The following is a 16451-nucleotide window of genomic DNA, read 5'->3' as shown; positions in this document are numbered from 1 at the left end:
TATATATATATATATATATATATATATATATATATATATATATATATATATATATATATATATATATATATATATATATATATATATATATATATACATATATATATATATATATATATATATACATACATAAAAGTGTGCATGGTAAAACCTGTTGAAAAATCAAGAGTGCAGGCAGTAACTGTGATTTGTAGAATTTCCAGGGAGGGAGAAACAAACCCTGTAACGAAAAAAAGCCAGCAGATATTGTAGACAGTGAACCAAAATACAATATTTTAATAACATGCATCTATTTTTTGATACACATATCTTAATTATATATGCCCTGTATTCATGTGCCAAATATCCTATGTTCACCCGTCTTGTGTCAGTCTGGTAGAAGAAGATTGGTAAATGAGTGTAATGTACAGGCACCAGTTGGACTACAGGTAGGTATTGCTGGTAGGCTTAATAGCCTTATTACTTTTCTGGCTAGAGGAGAGGTATGCAAGCTTATGATTGTTGAGCCATGTGTTGCTTCATTGCACCTCCCCTTGTCTGCTGAGTTGCTGACTGGCTGACCCTACCCACATCTGGGTCAGCTATTCACCTTTTTGATGCAGTCACCTTGTTTATCCCTGTTTATCCCTGCAGCAAAGTCCTTAAGTGAATTAAAAGAATTCCTTTCCCCAGAAGGAGTTTGTAAGCTTGGTGAAGCTTCAGATTTTATCGGTGCTTCAGATTTTACTGATGCCTGAGGTGAAGCAGCTCATGCATTTACCAGTGCAGTTCTTAAGCGTTATGGGCAACTTTACTCCTTTTTGACACGTCAGATTTTCAAACATCCTCTGTGTTTTGAGATGTTTCAAGCCATTCTTGAGGATGTACAAACTGCCAAGAATAGAGAATACTTTGCTCAAGCTTATAGGGGTGCTCTGAAATGTCTGGTTCCACCTCCAGTCTCTGCCCCTCCAGCTAAATTTAAGGCTGACAATCATTCTAAGCCTTCTTCCTCTGGTTTCCAGTTGCCCTTTCTTTAGCACAGTCCTTCAAAAGAAAGGGTAAACTTTGACAAGGTGGCAAGGATTGAGTTGAATAGTCCTCAGGTCCCATTTGGGGGCTGTCTGACCAACATCTGGCATGTCTGGCAGGATCTAGGGTCAGATCCATGGTTGGTGAAGGTACTGAGGGAGGGTTCCATGATTCTCTTCATGTCACCTCCACTTCACTCTGCTCTTCTGTTAGCTTTATGTTCATACCCACTTTATCCTTTCTGTTCATACCTACATCATCTGGAAAAGTTCCTGGTTCAGCAACAGGGGATCAGCATGCTCCTAACAAGGCAGGAATAAAGCAGAATGACTGGATTATCTCCATAGATATGCAAGATGCCTACTTTCATATCACCATTCACCTTCTGTCTTGAAAGTTTCTCTGATTTGTTTTCAAGGATAAAGTTTTTTGGTTCAAGACTCTTTGCTTTAGACTAAGTACAGGTCAGCAGGTTTTTACATGAGTTCTGTTTCAGTTAGGGGTATGGTGTCATCTGTTAGGGATCTGAATTCTCCTATACCTAGACAAATGGCTAGTCTTGGCCAGGTTTCTAGAGGGGATTCTGAGGGCAAAGGAAATTATTCTTCATGTTTTTTTAAAAAGTTTCTATTGTGTTGTCTTCCAATACTAGCAGATTCTATAGATTTTTATGCCAACGCAGTACCTTCGTGGATGAGCGTAAGCTTAGCAATACAGTGCTCGTTCCAAAGAATGGCATACCTGCTGACTGCAGTAACTACAAGCCAATTTTTATTCTCCCTGTGCTCATCAAAGTTGCAGAAAAACTTATTTTTAAGCCACTGTATAAGTATGTGGAATCTAAAGGATGCCATTTGTAAGAGAACCTTGATAAGGGTTGAATGTAGAATAATTCAAATAGATTTTAGTGCTGCTTTTGATTTAGTAAATCACAAGGCACTTACTATAAACTTCAGAATCTTGGAGTGGGTGGATATGTTTTAGGTTTACTTCAAGATTTCCTTACAGGTAGGCAGCAACGAGTTGCTGTTGATGGAATCTGTAGTGAACCAAGACCTATTGAGTCTGGAATTCCGCAGGGCAGTGTTCTTGGTCCACTGTTATTTGTAGTGTATACAAGTGATGCGGTTGTTGGCTTGGAAAACAAGCTCGTTCAGTATGCTGATGATGTTACTCTTGTGGATGTCGTAAAGTCTCCACTTATGAGAAATGAAGCTGCCCTAAGTCTTAGTTGGGACATGGAGTGGATTAGTGAATGGTGTAGTCAGTAGGGTATGAGGCTGAACTCCAGTAAAACAAAAACGCTGTTGATTTGCAGATCTTGTACAGACTGTCCACCCCATCCTCCCCACCAAGTTGATGTGACTCTGCTGAATAAGTCTGAAGTTTCATCTATTCTAGGTGTAACTTTTGACTCGCATCTTATTTTGTTTTTCATACAGTAGTGTATGAGCAGATTTGGATGGGGTTGTGGTTTGACTTATTGTTTCTTTGGTGTTAGTGTTTTTATATAAATCAGTGCAATGTATATTTCTAAGAAATATGTTCATTAGCCTAATGAATATACAAGAACATTGTAATGGGGTGGGAACAGTGTGTAGGAATGGTAGGGGAAGAGAGTAATGTATGCATAAACTAGCTCTTATTTTGATATTTGAGAGTGTATTAATGGATTATGACTGGTGTTTAGTTTATCTTTTGTTTGGCAATGATAGCTTACTTTGTTTGTTCCCAGTGTTGTGTAAAATTCAGTAGTATATAGTGAATGTTATATATAAGAAATGGCTGTATAGAAGTGATTATATTTCTAGGGCACTCTTCAAAAGTAATTTATTTTTCATAGTAAGTGCAGTTCCTCATAAGTGCCATGATAACATGACTTTTCTGTATTGTTATTAGCACTGATATATCCATTTGTGTGTCATCAGCAAACTTGCTCTGCTAGTCATCCGGAAGTCCACAACATTTATGTAACTGATGAAAAGCAAAGGAACAAGCACTGAGCCCTTAGGCACACCACTTGTGGCTTTTTGCCACGAGAGGATGTCCCATGAATGCTTATTTAGCCAACCTTCTATCCAGTCTCCTATTTCACCTGAGATACCAAGACTCCTTTTTGCCATGAATCATTTATGCGGCAGCATTTCAGATGTTTTCTAAATCCAATTATAGATCCAAAGTTTTGTCATTTGTAGTAAATATGTCATTGAAGAAGTCTAAAAGGTTGTTTCAGCATATTTTCCATTACAGAATCCATGTTGTCTATATAAAATCAGATTGTTTAATTCTGAATGTCCTGTGGATCCACTAGAGACACTCAGGACTAATACTGTTCTTCTTTCATTTATTAGACAAAAGGTTGTGATGTGAGAGAGAGAGAGAGAGAAAGAGAGAGTATATTTCCATCTTTAAATGGTACTGTTTTTTTTGGAAAAGAAATAAATGTTAATGCTAAATTCTGGAACTTTTGATATGCTTTGTTAGTATAAACATCCTTTAAAGTTTTTCAAGGTAGGACTTAAATACTTCTGATGTAGTTGCTCTTTATATTTCACAGTTACGTGGAATGCAGAACCCAAAAATAATAAATTGAATCAGATAAAATCCTGTGTTAGAAAATGGAGTTCATCATATCAGAAAGAGAGACATGTGCAAGTAATTGCGAATCATCTCTGAATAGGCCATACTCGTCTGACACACAGACACTTAATGGGAGTTCATCATATCAGAAAGAGAGACATGCATAAGTAATTGTGACTCATCTCCGAATAGCCATACTCGTCTGAGACACAGACAATGAGCAGCTCATGCAGCCCTGCCCCCGAGTGCTCAGACAGCAAGGTGATGATAATGGTCAGACGTGTTGTGTGAGTGTCCAAAGTATGACCAACAGTGACTGTCAACTTTTGGAAATAAATCAACGAAGGAAATTATGTCCGAATCTTCTGCATTTTCAGTCGTTCTGATTTTGATGTTCATGAAGAGATGTAATTTAGTTGATAAAATATAAATATAAGTAAAAGATGAATATACAAAAATCCTTGGGTCATTTAATGAATTTTAAAAACAAAATTTTAAGATATTACTTAACTTACTCCGATTTTATTTTTTTATGTATGTATGGATGTGTGAGTAAATGTATTTATTGTGTGCATGTGTTCCAGTGTGGAAGTATTTGCCTTTGTGCAGTTTTTAGTTTTTCACTCATTCGTCATCACACTGAATGAACTATTTGGTTGCAGAGCTTGGCCTCAGGCCCAGACCTTGTATTTTATTCTAATCCTTCCGGCCAGCCCTGTGAGATCTGAAAATGAGCTCAGTGGTTTGGTTAAACTACTTGAATAATAATAATAATTCACAGTTACATTTAGCAAAATTGAATTTATGATTCTAAGTGCCTTTCTGATAAAGTGGAGGACTGATAAGGGCTAGGTTTATCCATGATGTTCAATGTTTAACTTTTATTAATAATTTTAAGCCAAATATATCGTAAGTTGTGGAAAGGCTCATAGGATGCAAGTGTACTGTACTCCATTAAATCTCTTTCAAGTCCTAACCCTAGGTTCATTAGTTGTACTTGAAATTTATTAAACTTTGCAGTTTTATCTTGTTGGTTTGTGCTTCTTTATTGCTAAAATTTGACTAAATTCTAGTCAGATTTGTGTGTATGTCTCTAGTTTGTAATTTTTAGATGCCTTTCTTTTTCACATCAGTAAGTTGTTATGGTGTATTTCAATTATTTTATCACAGGTAATCATAATGTGTATTTCAATGATTTTATTAACAGCTAATCATAATGTATATTTCGGTTATTTTATCAACATCTTCATTTCAGGAAAGCAAAGAAGGAATGAAACTTAACCCCATAAGCCCTAGAAATGCAACTGATGAGTCCAAACCTGTTACCCACATAGAAGATCATCGGTTACTTACTTCCTCCTTTGGATGTTACAAAGTTTTAATGAATACTCAGGTAATTCCATTTATTGCCCAAATGTATATACCAGAATTTAAATTTTTTTTATTAAGTTTTGTATTGGAATGAATACTGCTGTGTTAATTATTTAGCACTATCAATGAACTGCATAGGTAAATAGCTAATTTTTAAATTTATGATGAAGAAAGCCTTTGAAATTCTGTTGTTGTTCCTTCTCTATGCTTTAGGTCTGTGGTTGCAGAATCCTTGAATTGAGACCTAGCACATATTCATGAGTGAAATAGGCTTTGGATCATGACGTTTAACTCTTTTAAAACTCGGAGCCGGTCCAGAACGCTTCCTGATTTACCTTTAATGGTACTGTTTTAAATGTCATTGCTGCTCAAAAGATTTTAGATATAACTTTTGAGAAAAATTGACTTTTAAGAAGTATACGGGCAGTCCCCAGTTATTGGAGGGGGTTCTGTTCTGACGGTGTGATGATAACCGAAAATTGGCGATTTTCAGGGCTTATTGGCGCCGAAATGCGCCAATTTTCGGTTATCAGCTCCTGTGTTAGGTATGTATCAGCACCAATACACAATTATTGGTGCCGATAAGGAGAAATGGGTGATTTTCGGCGCCAAAAATTGCCGATTTTCGTCACTAGACAAGTGCCATAAAACCAGATTGCCGATAAACTGGGGACTGCCTGTATACAGATTGTTGATTTCTCAGTTTCTCAAAAAGTTGATGTCTTTCAGAAATGTTTTCGAATAATGTGATGAAGCTATTATACCTAAGTTTTAACTTTTTTTTTCCTTGTTTGGAATATTTTTCTTCAGTGTGGTCTTCAGGTGCTGACTCTTATCTCAAACTCTTGGGTAGAGCTATGTTATCAGTCAAGTTTATATTGCCAACTCTTATTGTTGACTTGTGGCATAGATGTAGAGTGAGCTTTATTTTGGGTTTTGGCTGCAACTGAAATGTGGAATAGTTTACCTAGTGCGGTTGTCAAATCTTCTGACCTCCAAATGTTTAAGCATGGAGAAAATTCATCCCTGCTTCTGCTGATGTCTCCAGAATTCAAGTGTATCAGTCATATTTTCTATTCCCCATATTTATTTATCACCTCTTCCTATAGCCTCTCTCCCTGAAGGTGATTTCCCTTTGAAGACCTCTTGGGTTCATTATCTGTTAACTCTGTCCATAAGGTCTTTTAGCCGAAGGTTTAAAGAATGAAAGAAAGAAGGAAGAAATGTCTACCTGTGCTTTTGTGTGACTAACCTCTACTCACCACGAGTCTCCATTCTCATAGTTCTCATCCAAATAGGTGTGGGTCTGACAACTCTTCTGGTATCCACGGGGGCTTGGTTGCATCTGTTACATACTGTTCTCCCTGGGTCATGTGAAGGACATGTCCAATCCATCTCTGTCTCCCTTTCGTCATTATCTCTTCTACATATGGTACCCTGTGGTACCTCCATAATTTCCTTATGGTTTCATTTCAAATTCTATCTAGCCTTCTGAACCCTAATATTTTTTAAACCTTATTCACATTTTGACTAAGTCCCATAAACTTTAGAAATGAGTCCAGTAGAAGAGCACCTGTCTGTTATTTCCACTTTTGGATTTTAAAAAGTTTTAGTGAATGTCCTCTTAGATTTGAAAAAGATTCTGATGAAGGTATTATTTAAGTGTGCTTGAGATTCAGCCCTAGATTCTCAATTACCTCACGCAGTCCGTTTGTTAGGTAATGTTCCTGTACTCAGCATACAGGATGGCTCAACATGTCTCTATCAGCGGGGATTCTGGCTTTTATGATAAACAAGTTTGCAGGTATTGGTGAAGGGATATGTAAATAGTAAAAGATATCAGGGATTTTTTTTTTAAATTATAAAAATATATAATTCAGCTACAAAGTGGAGGTGGAACATTAAGGATTCTACCTACAAAGTGCACCTTTAGCCCTAAGCAGGATACTTCACAATGCTCAGTTTTCTGTGTAATTGAAGGACTAGTTAATATTTACAAATAGTTCAAGAAACTGTGGGGTACGACAGGTGTGCCACCCAACTTAACTGAAGTGTCTAAAACTGCACTGCTGCAACATCCTCACATGGGTTTCACTTTTGTACTACATGTTTCACAGTTGTGTTGAAGCCTTCAGCTGAGAAAACCTTCAGTTTAGACATGCGCGGTAATTGCCCCTCACCAGGATTCTTTAGTATCTGGAGGTAGCTATAGGATGTGGAGATAGGATATGACTATAGGATCCTGTTCACAGCCTACGGTAAGAGAGAAATGGGGATTGGTTACAGTGAAGGATGAGCATGAGAGTGGCCTAGATAAAATAATACAAAATATTACAATCATTACAATCACAAGTTAAAATAAATCAAGCAACATTTCATGACATACAAATCCTGTCAGCTCACTGTATCATTATTGGTTGGAACTATAGTACTAAAACAAACCTTTTTACTTTATTTAGTCTCTGTTGTATAATGTTTTGGACATGTTGTATAATGTTCTGGACATATGTCCATCTTCAGGTCCTGTAACAATTAAGGATGTATACCGTATATTTCCGTGTATAAGACAACCTTTAAATCCTAAAATTCACCCTTATAAATTGGGGGTCGTCTTATGCTACCATTCTAAAAATCAAACCTTGAATCCTAAGTGATGTTTATCGGTAGACTAGCCACGTCCTTGGTGCTATAACCACCGACATACCTGAAAAGATTTACATTATGAAATAAAATGATAGTATAAAACCATATTTACCGTATACTATATTATTGGCATATCTTCATTGTAAATAGCTTATTTGAGGAAAAATTCCTTATCAATGAAATCAACTTTTATCCATGTGAGCCCATCTGAGAAAATGTAAACATCAAGTTAGGAATAGCATAGAGATAAAAGAGAGAAAAAGAAATGAGAGAGAACCAGTGATAGGTAGAAGAGAGAGAGAGAGAGAGAGAGAGAGAGAGAGAGAGAGAGAGAGAGAGAGAGAGAGAGAGAGAGAGAGAGAGAGACAGAGAGAGAGAGAGAGAGAATAACAAAGCAGAAAGAGTAATGACACTTCCTGTGTCGTGATTATAAAGCTAAAACACGGGTGCCAGTTATCTAAGCATAAATCATAACAAGAATGTTTACCCGTCCTACCTGTGAGCTGACCTTTCAACTCTCACTGGAACCTAAAGACTTCCTGTTATGTCATTAGTCCCACCCATGAAGGAGGGAATTAATTCAATTAATCACACCCAAAGGGATGTCGTTAGATAATCTCCAACCACTTAGGACGTCTACAAGGTGGGACAGAAGCTGTTGCCCGCCTGTTGGTGGGATGGACTTTTTCCTTTTAAGAACCTTCAAAAAGCAAGTTGAGAGAGAGAGAGAGAGAGAGAGAGAGAGAGAGAGAGAGAGAGAGAGAGAGAGAGAGAGACTCTCACCATTTGTGGGTTAAGAACATTCAAGAAAGGCTCATACTTCGATTCGTATTCATACTACTTAACTTGTATATATATGTAACTTGTATATGTACAGTGTTATTTTTACTAGTGTGTTAATGAAGTAAGAAAGCTGCACTGTGTCTTCCTAAGCCTCCTGGGACTCTAACAACGTTACAAAGAGAACAATAATAAACTTCTTTACATGGGCAATGAATAAAATAAATAATAAGAAAGGAACATCATAACATTTGGTGGAAAAATCATTACACATATAAATATTACTAAAAATATCTTGCAGTCAGAGGTTACTTGGAAAAATTATAATGTGGCCGTAAGTCACCAAAAGTTTGCCAATGCTTGCTTTATATGAGTAGTGGGATTGTATGAAAAAACTTTAGGGTTTAAAAAGTGTGTGCATTGTATATGGATTGATTTAGGTTTTCTTGAATAAAGAAATGTGGATTTTCTTTTTATAAAATCTAAAATACTTGCTGTTGTGTTGTTGACTAAAAGCAGTACTTAAACACTTCCACTGAATTTTGTGATGGTGTGGAAACTTGATACTGGTAAACTAGACAAATAGATAAATATTCACTTTTAAGCTTCAGATTTTATCATAAACATCATGTCAGTATTTCTGCTATACAGGGTGTCCCATAGTTCCACTAGTGTGTGTGTGTGTGTGTGTGTGTGTGTAGCATTGCTCTCTGGTGTGTACTTTTCATTTATCTCTGTGATTTTTCCACTTTAATTTTACCATACTCCACTTTCATCTCATTAATGAAATAATCTTGTAAGGGAGGTCCTATGAGAATCTGGAAATGTGATTCATTTGCTTTGTTAAAGGACTGTATTAGTACTTAATATGGTGGCTGCAGTAGAGGATTTACCAAAATTGTAGCAAAAGTGTTTGAGTTCCATCATTTCTAATTCAAGAAAGATGGGGAAATATTTCGTAATTAAATCAAGGAGTTTCTCCCAGAAATCTGAAGAATTTCTGTTTATGGTGAGCTTAGATTAAGCATGAGAATTTCAACATCTTATGGATATTGTGTAGGTAAATGTCAGAGATGTAGTATCATGACAATATTTTTTAAATTTTTTAGGAACCTGGTAAGGATATAGTGTCACAGAATTCCTCTACAGATATTGGCATGAGCACTGAAGAGCAGTTAACTCTGAAACGAGAAGAACACTTGAAACAGTGTCAGAATGAAGTTGCTGATCTTGCCGGAAAGATAGAAGAGTGCATTAAGGTTACAGATTCAGCTGAGTCGTCATTAGTAAAGGTATGCAAAGTTTTATAATCTCAAGTCTTTCTGTGAATTAATCTTTTTATTCCAATGTTTGGATTACATATAGGAATGTAAGTATTTGAGGGATTTATACTATGAATTTTTAAAAAGTTTATTTGTTGATTATTAAAGAAAATACTAAAATTAACAAAATTAGATTAAGAAGATAATACTTGCAATAGTAGTTTACCCCTTGTTTAAGAACTAATCCTTTTGGCCATCTGTCATAAGAGCAGAAATGGTTTAGTTAGATAACCTTTTGATAAGGACAGAAATGTATAATGGTTGCAATGTTTAGGTACACTTTGCAGTATCCTACTTTAATGCAGTATCCTACTTTAAAATATTGAATTTCTCATAGGGATTCAAATTTTGGGCAAATTCTAGGTAGAAGGATAATAATAAGACATAAAGAGAGTTGCTTAGCTTGATGGCAGTGTCAAAAAAGGAGTAATTCTGAGGGGCTGACCATAATTGAAAGCCAGTACTAAGCAGCTGATTCATTACAAAATTTCACTCCATAGGCTAGATACACATACTGTGGGTGTGATGCATCAAGATGGCAGGTTTTGAAGCCAAAGTTACAAGCAGTTCTAGCAAATGTAGATGAAGGATGTAATGGAAAGATTGCCTAGTTCAGTTGGAACTGCTTATATATAGAGAAACTAAGGAAAAATATCTGCCGAAAGGGGAGGCATTCTAGTATTTTACAATTAATCATGATACTAGGATTAAAGGTCATGTACTGTTACCATGAATATTGAGAAATACTCAGTATAAAGTCTGTGAAATAGACAAATTATTTAAAATTATGTAAATTTAGATACCTTGGTTTCTTTCACAGCTGAAAGAAGAAATTGAAATGCAGGATAAATTGAATGAAGAGAAAGAAAGTGAGTTCAAAACCAAACAGAGAACAGCAAACTTGATTCCAGATTCTGAATCTAACATCCAGAAATTGCAGGTAAGAGACTGGCATAAATTTTGTAATTCACAGTATAGTAAAGTCTTCTAATAAAGAAAGAAAAGACAAACTGTTTTTGAAGTTCACTTACATCATTAGGTTAATCATTACTGCACAGTAATGTCCTCTGAATAAAAACGAAACGATGAAATATTTTTGGAGCTCACTTGTATGATTAGATTAATGCTCTAATCTGGAAAGGTTTGAGGGCAGGCATGGAAGCTAGCAGAATGTTTTATAGCTCTTTGAGTTCATAGTGAAAGGTATTTTTTCCGTTTGCTGACCATAACTTATCAAATGACAGAAACAAAATAAGTTTGTCCTTTAATCCATCTATAAACACCTTTTAATACTTGCTTTGTGGTATGGTAGTTAAAGGCTAGAAAAATGCCCACTTAAACATTTGTTCAGTAGCTTTGAAATTAAAATTTATTTTGTAATATACAAGTATTTCATACTTTGTTCCAGTGTACTCTCACAGTATTGTATTTCATGCACAGAATCATACATTTTTCCCACAAAATCACTTTAAAATATCTTTCAATAAATGTATGGTGAAACATACTAAAATTGTTTTTTTCCACAAAATATCCTTGTAAAATAGGGGTGTGTCTTATATGCCGGAATATGTGGCATATCTCGTATAAAATTAGTAATTGTCTCTAAAATATGCATCTTGAGTTGAAAAATTACATCGATTAACTGTCTTAAAAACGACTGAGACCCCATATAAATTCTTCATAAAGTTAAAGTGGCAACATTACTTAGAAATAAAAATAATAAATTAAAATTTCAACATTTTTGCAGTCTTCTTGATAAGTAATGAAATCTGCTAAGTAACAAAGCCAGCATAATATTTACCCTAGTGGAACTCCCTTAGCTTCTAGTGAACAGCAATTCCATTTAAAAAATTTAATAGCAAATCCTAAGTGATATTTTGATATTTTCAGTGTCGTAAAATATTTATTCACTTTTGCAATTTCAGAAATATATCTGCAAAGTGAATTGCTTTCAAAAATTACATATGTACCATACAATACTTGACAGATCAAGTGTTAATGTAGTTGTGTCCTCTCCCTATCCTTCCCTCTTCCCTCCCCCACCCTTCCCTCTTCCATCCCTTTTCCCCCCTCCCTTCCTCCTCCCCTCCCCTTCCCTTTTCCTCTCCTCCCCTTCCTCCTCCCCTCCCCTTCCTCCTTCCCCCTCCTTCCTCTTCCCCCTCCCCATCCCCTCCATTTTCCCTTCCCTCCCCCCTCCCCACTCACCTTCCTCTTCCCTTCCTCCCCCCCCCCTTTCCCTTTCCCTCCTGCTTCCTCCTTCACTCTTCCATCCCCCTTCCCCATCCCCTCCTACCCCCCTCCACCTTCCCTTCCCTTTTCCCCCCCTCCCCATTCACCCTTCCCCTCCTCGTTCACTCTTCTCCCCTCCCCCTCACCCTCCTACTCCCCCTTCCACTTCCCATTTCCCTTCCCCTCACCCCTTCCCTCCCCCTCCCCCGTAAACGGGGCTGGTGCTGCCGTTAGACTTTTGCTGACTATTATTAGTAGGGCTAATGTAGCTGTGGGTATGGATATGGTATGTATACGGGTATGGGTATGGGAATGGTATGGTACTGATATGGGTATGAGTATGGTAGGGATATGGGTAAGGTATGGGTATGGGTATGGGTATGGGTATGGATGTAGGTGTGGGTAGGGTATGGTACAGATAGTGTTATGGGTATGGAATGGATTTGGGTATGGGTATAGGCATGGGTATGGTGCAGATATGGGTTTAGGTAGGGTTAGGAAAGCCCAGCCGCAAGAGACAGATATGGAGGTCAGGGGATAAAAGGAAGGGGTAGGGCCATAGGGCTTTACTCAGCCACCTGATAAATTATGATGAAATCAAAAGGTAGAAGTAGGAGTCTTTTCTCAGTCAGTATAGAAAGAGAGTGTCATTATAATACACATTGAAAAGGCTTCAGTTTGGAAAAACCTCCGCTGGTGATGTGAAAATTAAGTAAGAGCACCTGATTCCAGTACCATCCAACAATGACCTGGCCCAGTTTTTTGTTGAATATTACTCTAGTCTCTGCAACAGTAACAAAACAGTTGGGACGAGTTCACTGCATTATTCTCAATAAAAAATGAAAAAAATTTGTTACCCACAAAGAAGAGTTACGTTTATATGATCTCATGCTTCTGGGTGGATACATTTGCTATATGTCTTTGTATCGTAAATTATTTCTTGAAGTGCCAGTGTGTATATCTTCAGGTATGGTTAGCTTTGTGCATATTATAATGGCACTCACTTTCTATACTAAATGAGAAAAGACTCCTACTGCTACTTTTTGCTTTCATCATAATTTATCAGGTTGAGGAGTAAAGCCCTACACCCTATCCCTTCCTTTGTATCCCCTGACCTCCATATCTGTCTCTTGTGGCTGGGCTTTGCTACCCCTTTTGTGATTTCATCACTTTTTCCTGTGATATAAATAATCACAAACATCTTTATTTTAAAATTAGGTACAAAACACTGCACACTTAGTGTTTTCCCCTCTTCTCTCTCTATAGTAAATATTTGTATTGACACTCATTTAATGCAGTGCAGTATTGTACCTAATACAGTAGTAATGTAAGGTGACATACATTGGTAGTTAACGAAGGGTTGTCATAAGTACTTTTTTTATTTTGGAAGATAATATACTATCTTTGATTCATTTAGCATTTGTTATCTAGTGTTTCCAGTTTTTTGAGTTGTTTTTGGTATGTAAATTATTTGGTGTTATGAAGCCAACCAGACGACAATTGGTAACTGCTTAATCATTTCCTGAAGTTACTCTTGCATTGGCTGTTAGGTTTTATGTTTGTGTATGTATACAGAATTAATTTTGTAGATGAAAGGCTTATAGAATAAGTTTTTTCTATATTTTGTTTTTCCATTGTTTTGCTTTGATGTTAAAGATAATTTTCATTATTTGTTCTGTTCTTGAAGTAAGCTACTTACCATATTTCCTGGCACTGAAGATGCTGTTTTTATATTGAAATATGTCTTGTAAATTTATCCCTTGTCCTAGAGTCGGAAGGTTGTTTTTCATCAGCTTATTCCAACCCCAGAAAATGGTTTATCTTTGCTAGACAGTAATCAGTAATCAGAACTACAATATATGACCTCTGAATGAAATGTACAAATTATACCTAGTTTAAATAGCAAATTAAATGAAAGTATCACTAAAAACAAACATATGTGCTTAGTCATAAAGATTCATTCCCATATTGGCAGACTTCAGTAGACTAGTTAGTGGACCAGGAGTAACTTAAATGGTGTATATTAACGTTATGGGTATTTTCGCTCTCCCAAGATCACCATGACTTTAAGGGAACATTATTAACTGACTAAAGTAAAATTGTGGTATGTTAGAAAGGTTGACTGGTAAATCTTACTATAGCAAGACTGTCATAATCAAACATGTTTATGTGGTACTTTTACAAATGGAAATGTGAAAAATATTGTCAAGTTCAGAAAATTAAGATGTGGTAACTGCAATAAAATGTTATTTTGTATCTCTAATAATGTTTATTGTATTGTTTAGTTTTTCCTAAGTCTGAAATTGAAAATAATCTTAATAAACTGCATCAGTGTACCTCTATGCATTGCATAAACTGAGACACTGTTAGCCAAGAAAACTTCTGAAGAAACACAGCTTGGCAATTTATATTGTACACTATACATTACTTGGTAATCTGTTTGATTTCAGTGTGCTGGTGTGCATACTTCAGAAAAATTTATTAAATATTGAAATCAACAATGAACTGGACAAAACATAAAAGTATTTTAAAGGAAATCAACTGAAAAACTACACGCTAGACCAGCCAAAGCCATAGTACTTCAATGCACTGAGACATTTAAATGCATGCACCACACCAACCAAAACAAAGCCATCAGCTCCTAAAGTTTTGCAACCTTGTTTTCATGTTTATCTTTTGTTTTCAAAATTTTGCTGGTCAGAATTGGAAGATATCCTCAAGGTTGATAACATTTTATGAAGTTAATGTTCAGTTTTGGATAAATGTAGGTTTCATGGGTGTGTTTTTATGTAGTGATGGTTTTCTAGAATAAGAGTTTGAATAATAAGTCTGTTCTTTCTGCACTTGTTTTTGCATTGTTTTGTGGTGGTATAAAGGAGAGGGTTTCATTGTTAGTTATGTTTATGGACTTTAGAACCTAGTAAATTTGGCTGTATTATAATGTGTTAATTGTTTTAATTTTGTAGACACTGCAACTTTTTAAAATATTTTTGCATACACTATTACCTTTGACAGTTTGCTTTTGCTTAGCCACATCCATAAACTGATTGTTTTTGGTTTAGCCATTTCTGTAAATTGATTTATTTGGGATGAATCTTAGATGAATCTTACCTACTTTTAAAGATAGCTTATGTCTCCGCATGGCGATTCAGCATTCAAACATGAAAAGATCAGTGGCTGCTGGGATGACTGTCTAGTACACCTATTCTCCACCAGGTGTTTTGAATGTTTTAGCTATTGACAGAATGCTCCTTGCTGCTGTTGCCTATACAGTAGGTGCTCATCGGTATTTCATGGTTTTGGCTGTTGATTTTTGAGGTAGATAGACACACTGTGCTGGCTGCAGGGTTATAAACTGTGATCTTGGAAATAGATGTGAGGAAAGTAAGGACTTTTGAAGGATTTTTGTTGTTAGCATAGGAAGAGAAGGGAAGCGGATAGATTGCGAAAGCAAATAGTTAGGTCAGGTCATAAACCTGTCATTTCTCCCATTCTCCAGGTCCTATGTAGGTTTCTGTACTCAGTCTGTGGCTTTTTCCTCTGCTAATGGTTTAGCTAGTACTGATGAGACTTTTTCTTTAGCTCCACCTTCTGCTCTCCTTCGATTCAGGAAAAGCTTACTGAGAAGAACAGGACATAAAAATGATTTTGCTTAGTAAAAGGTTTGTCTGAATTTAAGCTCGGGAACTGTTCCAGGTCCCCCCATTGTGTGCAATCATTTTTGTGTTCTTCTGTAAGAGTTAAGGTGTTGGTGACTGACACTAGGACTCCCATGCAACAGTTGGAAGAGTTCACTGCCAGGGAACTGGGTAGGTTCTCTGGAAAATGTGGTCCTGTGACTCTGTTACCTGCCTCTTGTTTTTCACACACTGAGTCTTGTTTAATGCCTTAGCCACAAGATCATTTTGGTAAACGTTAATCTTTGCAGTGTGTTTGATTGCTACCATCATGGACATCTAGTATGAGGTTGTTAGCACTGTTAAGGTTAATTATGTAGTTACAGACTGTGTTATTAATAATAATGTGTGTGTACTGAGTTGTACTTTTCTGATGTTATGTTTACTCAACCAAGCTCTTCTACATCTACTTCTCCTCGAAATGTAACTGTTTGTTCTGTACATGCTCTTTCTTTGGCCATCAGCAGCTCTCTTCCTTCTGCCACTATTAATGTTCCTCTTTCCAGTCCTACCATGGTTACAGTATCTTCTATTGTTTTCAGGCTAGATATTATTCTAGCTACCTAGCTTACTAAGGGTGTGTTGTATGGGAATTCTCTCAAGCCTGTCGAGTTGCTTTTGGATGAGGCGGGAGTGTTAGCTGTTGCTACTCTCCCTGTCTTCTTCCAACACTTCCCGTTTTCTTTGGCTCCTGTTGGCGTGTCATTTTCTTTTTCTCATCCAACTTACGTCAACTGAGATGAGTCACTGCAGACTGCATGATTGAGTTTCCCTGTCTCCCTTTCTTTGAGTCGCAGATTTGTCGTGGGCAGTTGCCTGCTATCACCTGCAGTTGCCC

General features: G+C 36.6%; 1 protein-coding gene across 3 annotated transcripts in view; it reads left to right on the top strand.

Moving 5' to 3' along the window:
- The window catches only part of LOC136848992 (coiled-coil domain-containing protein 22 homolog), a 63163-nt gene that overhangs the window by 17069 nt on the left and 29643 nt on the right, over window positions 1-16451 (top strand). For all 3 annotated transcript variants that reach the window (XR_010856190.1, XR_010856189.1, XM_067121810.1), the window contains exons 6-8: window positions 4847-4984; window positions 9495-9677; window positions 10528-10647. Coding sequence is in view for 1 of the 3 variants with exons in the window: in XM_067121810.1 (XP_066977911.1) it covers window positions 4847-4984; window positions 9495-9677; window positions 10528-10647 (441 nt within the window). In the remaining 2 variants the exon portion in view is untranslated. The remainder of the gene's footprint in view (window positions 1-4846; window positions 4985-9494; window positions 9678-10527; window positions 10648-16451) is intronic.

This window comes from Macrobrachium rosenbergii, chromosome 20 (assembly GCF_040412425.1).
Source record: "Macrobrachium rosenbergii isolate ZJJX-2024 chromosome 20, ASM4041242v1, whole genome shotgun sequence".
Classification (NCBI taxonomy): Eukaryota; Metazoa; Arthropoda; class Malacostraca; order Decapoda; family Palaemonidae; genus Macrobrachium; species Macrobrachium rosenbergii.
Note: the sequence above shows the minus strand (reverse complement) of the source record. Positions and strands in the feature narration are given on the sequence as shown.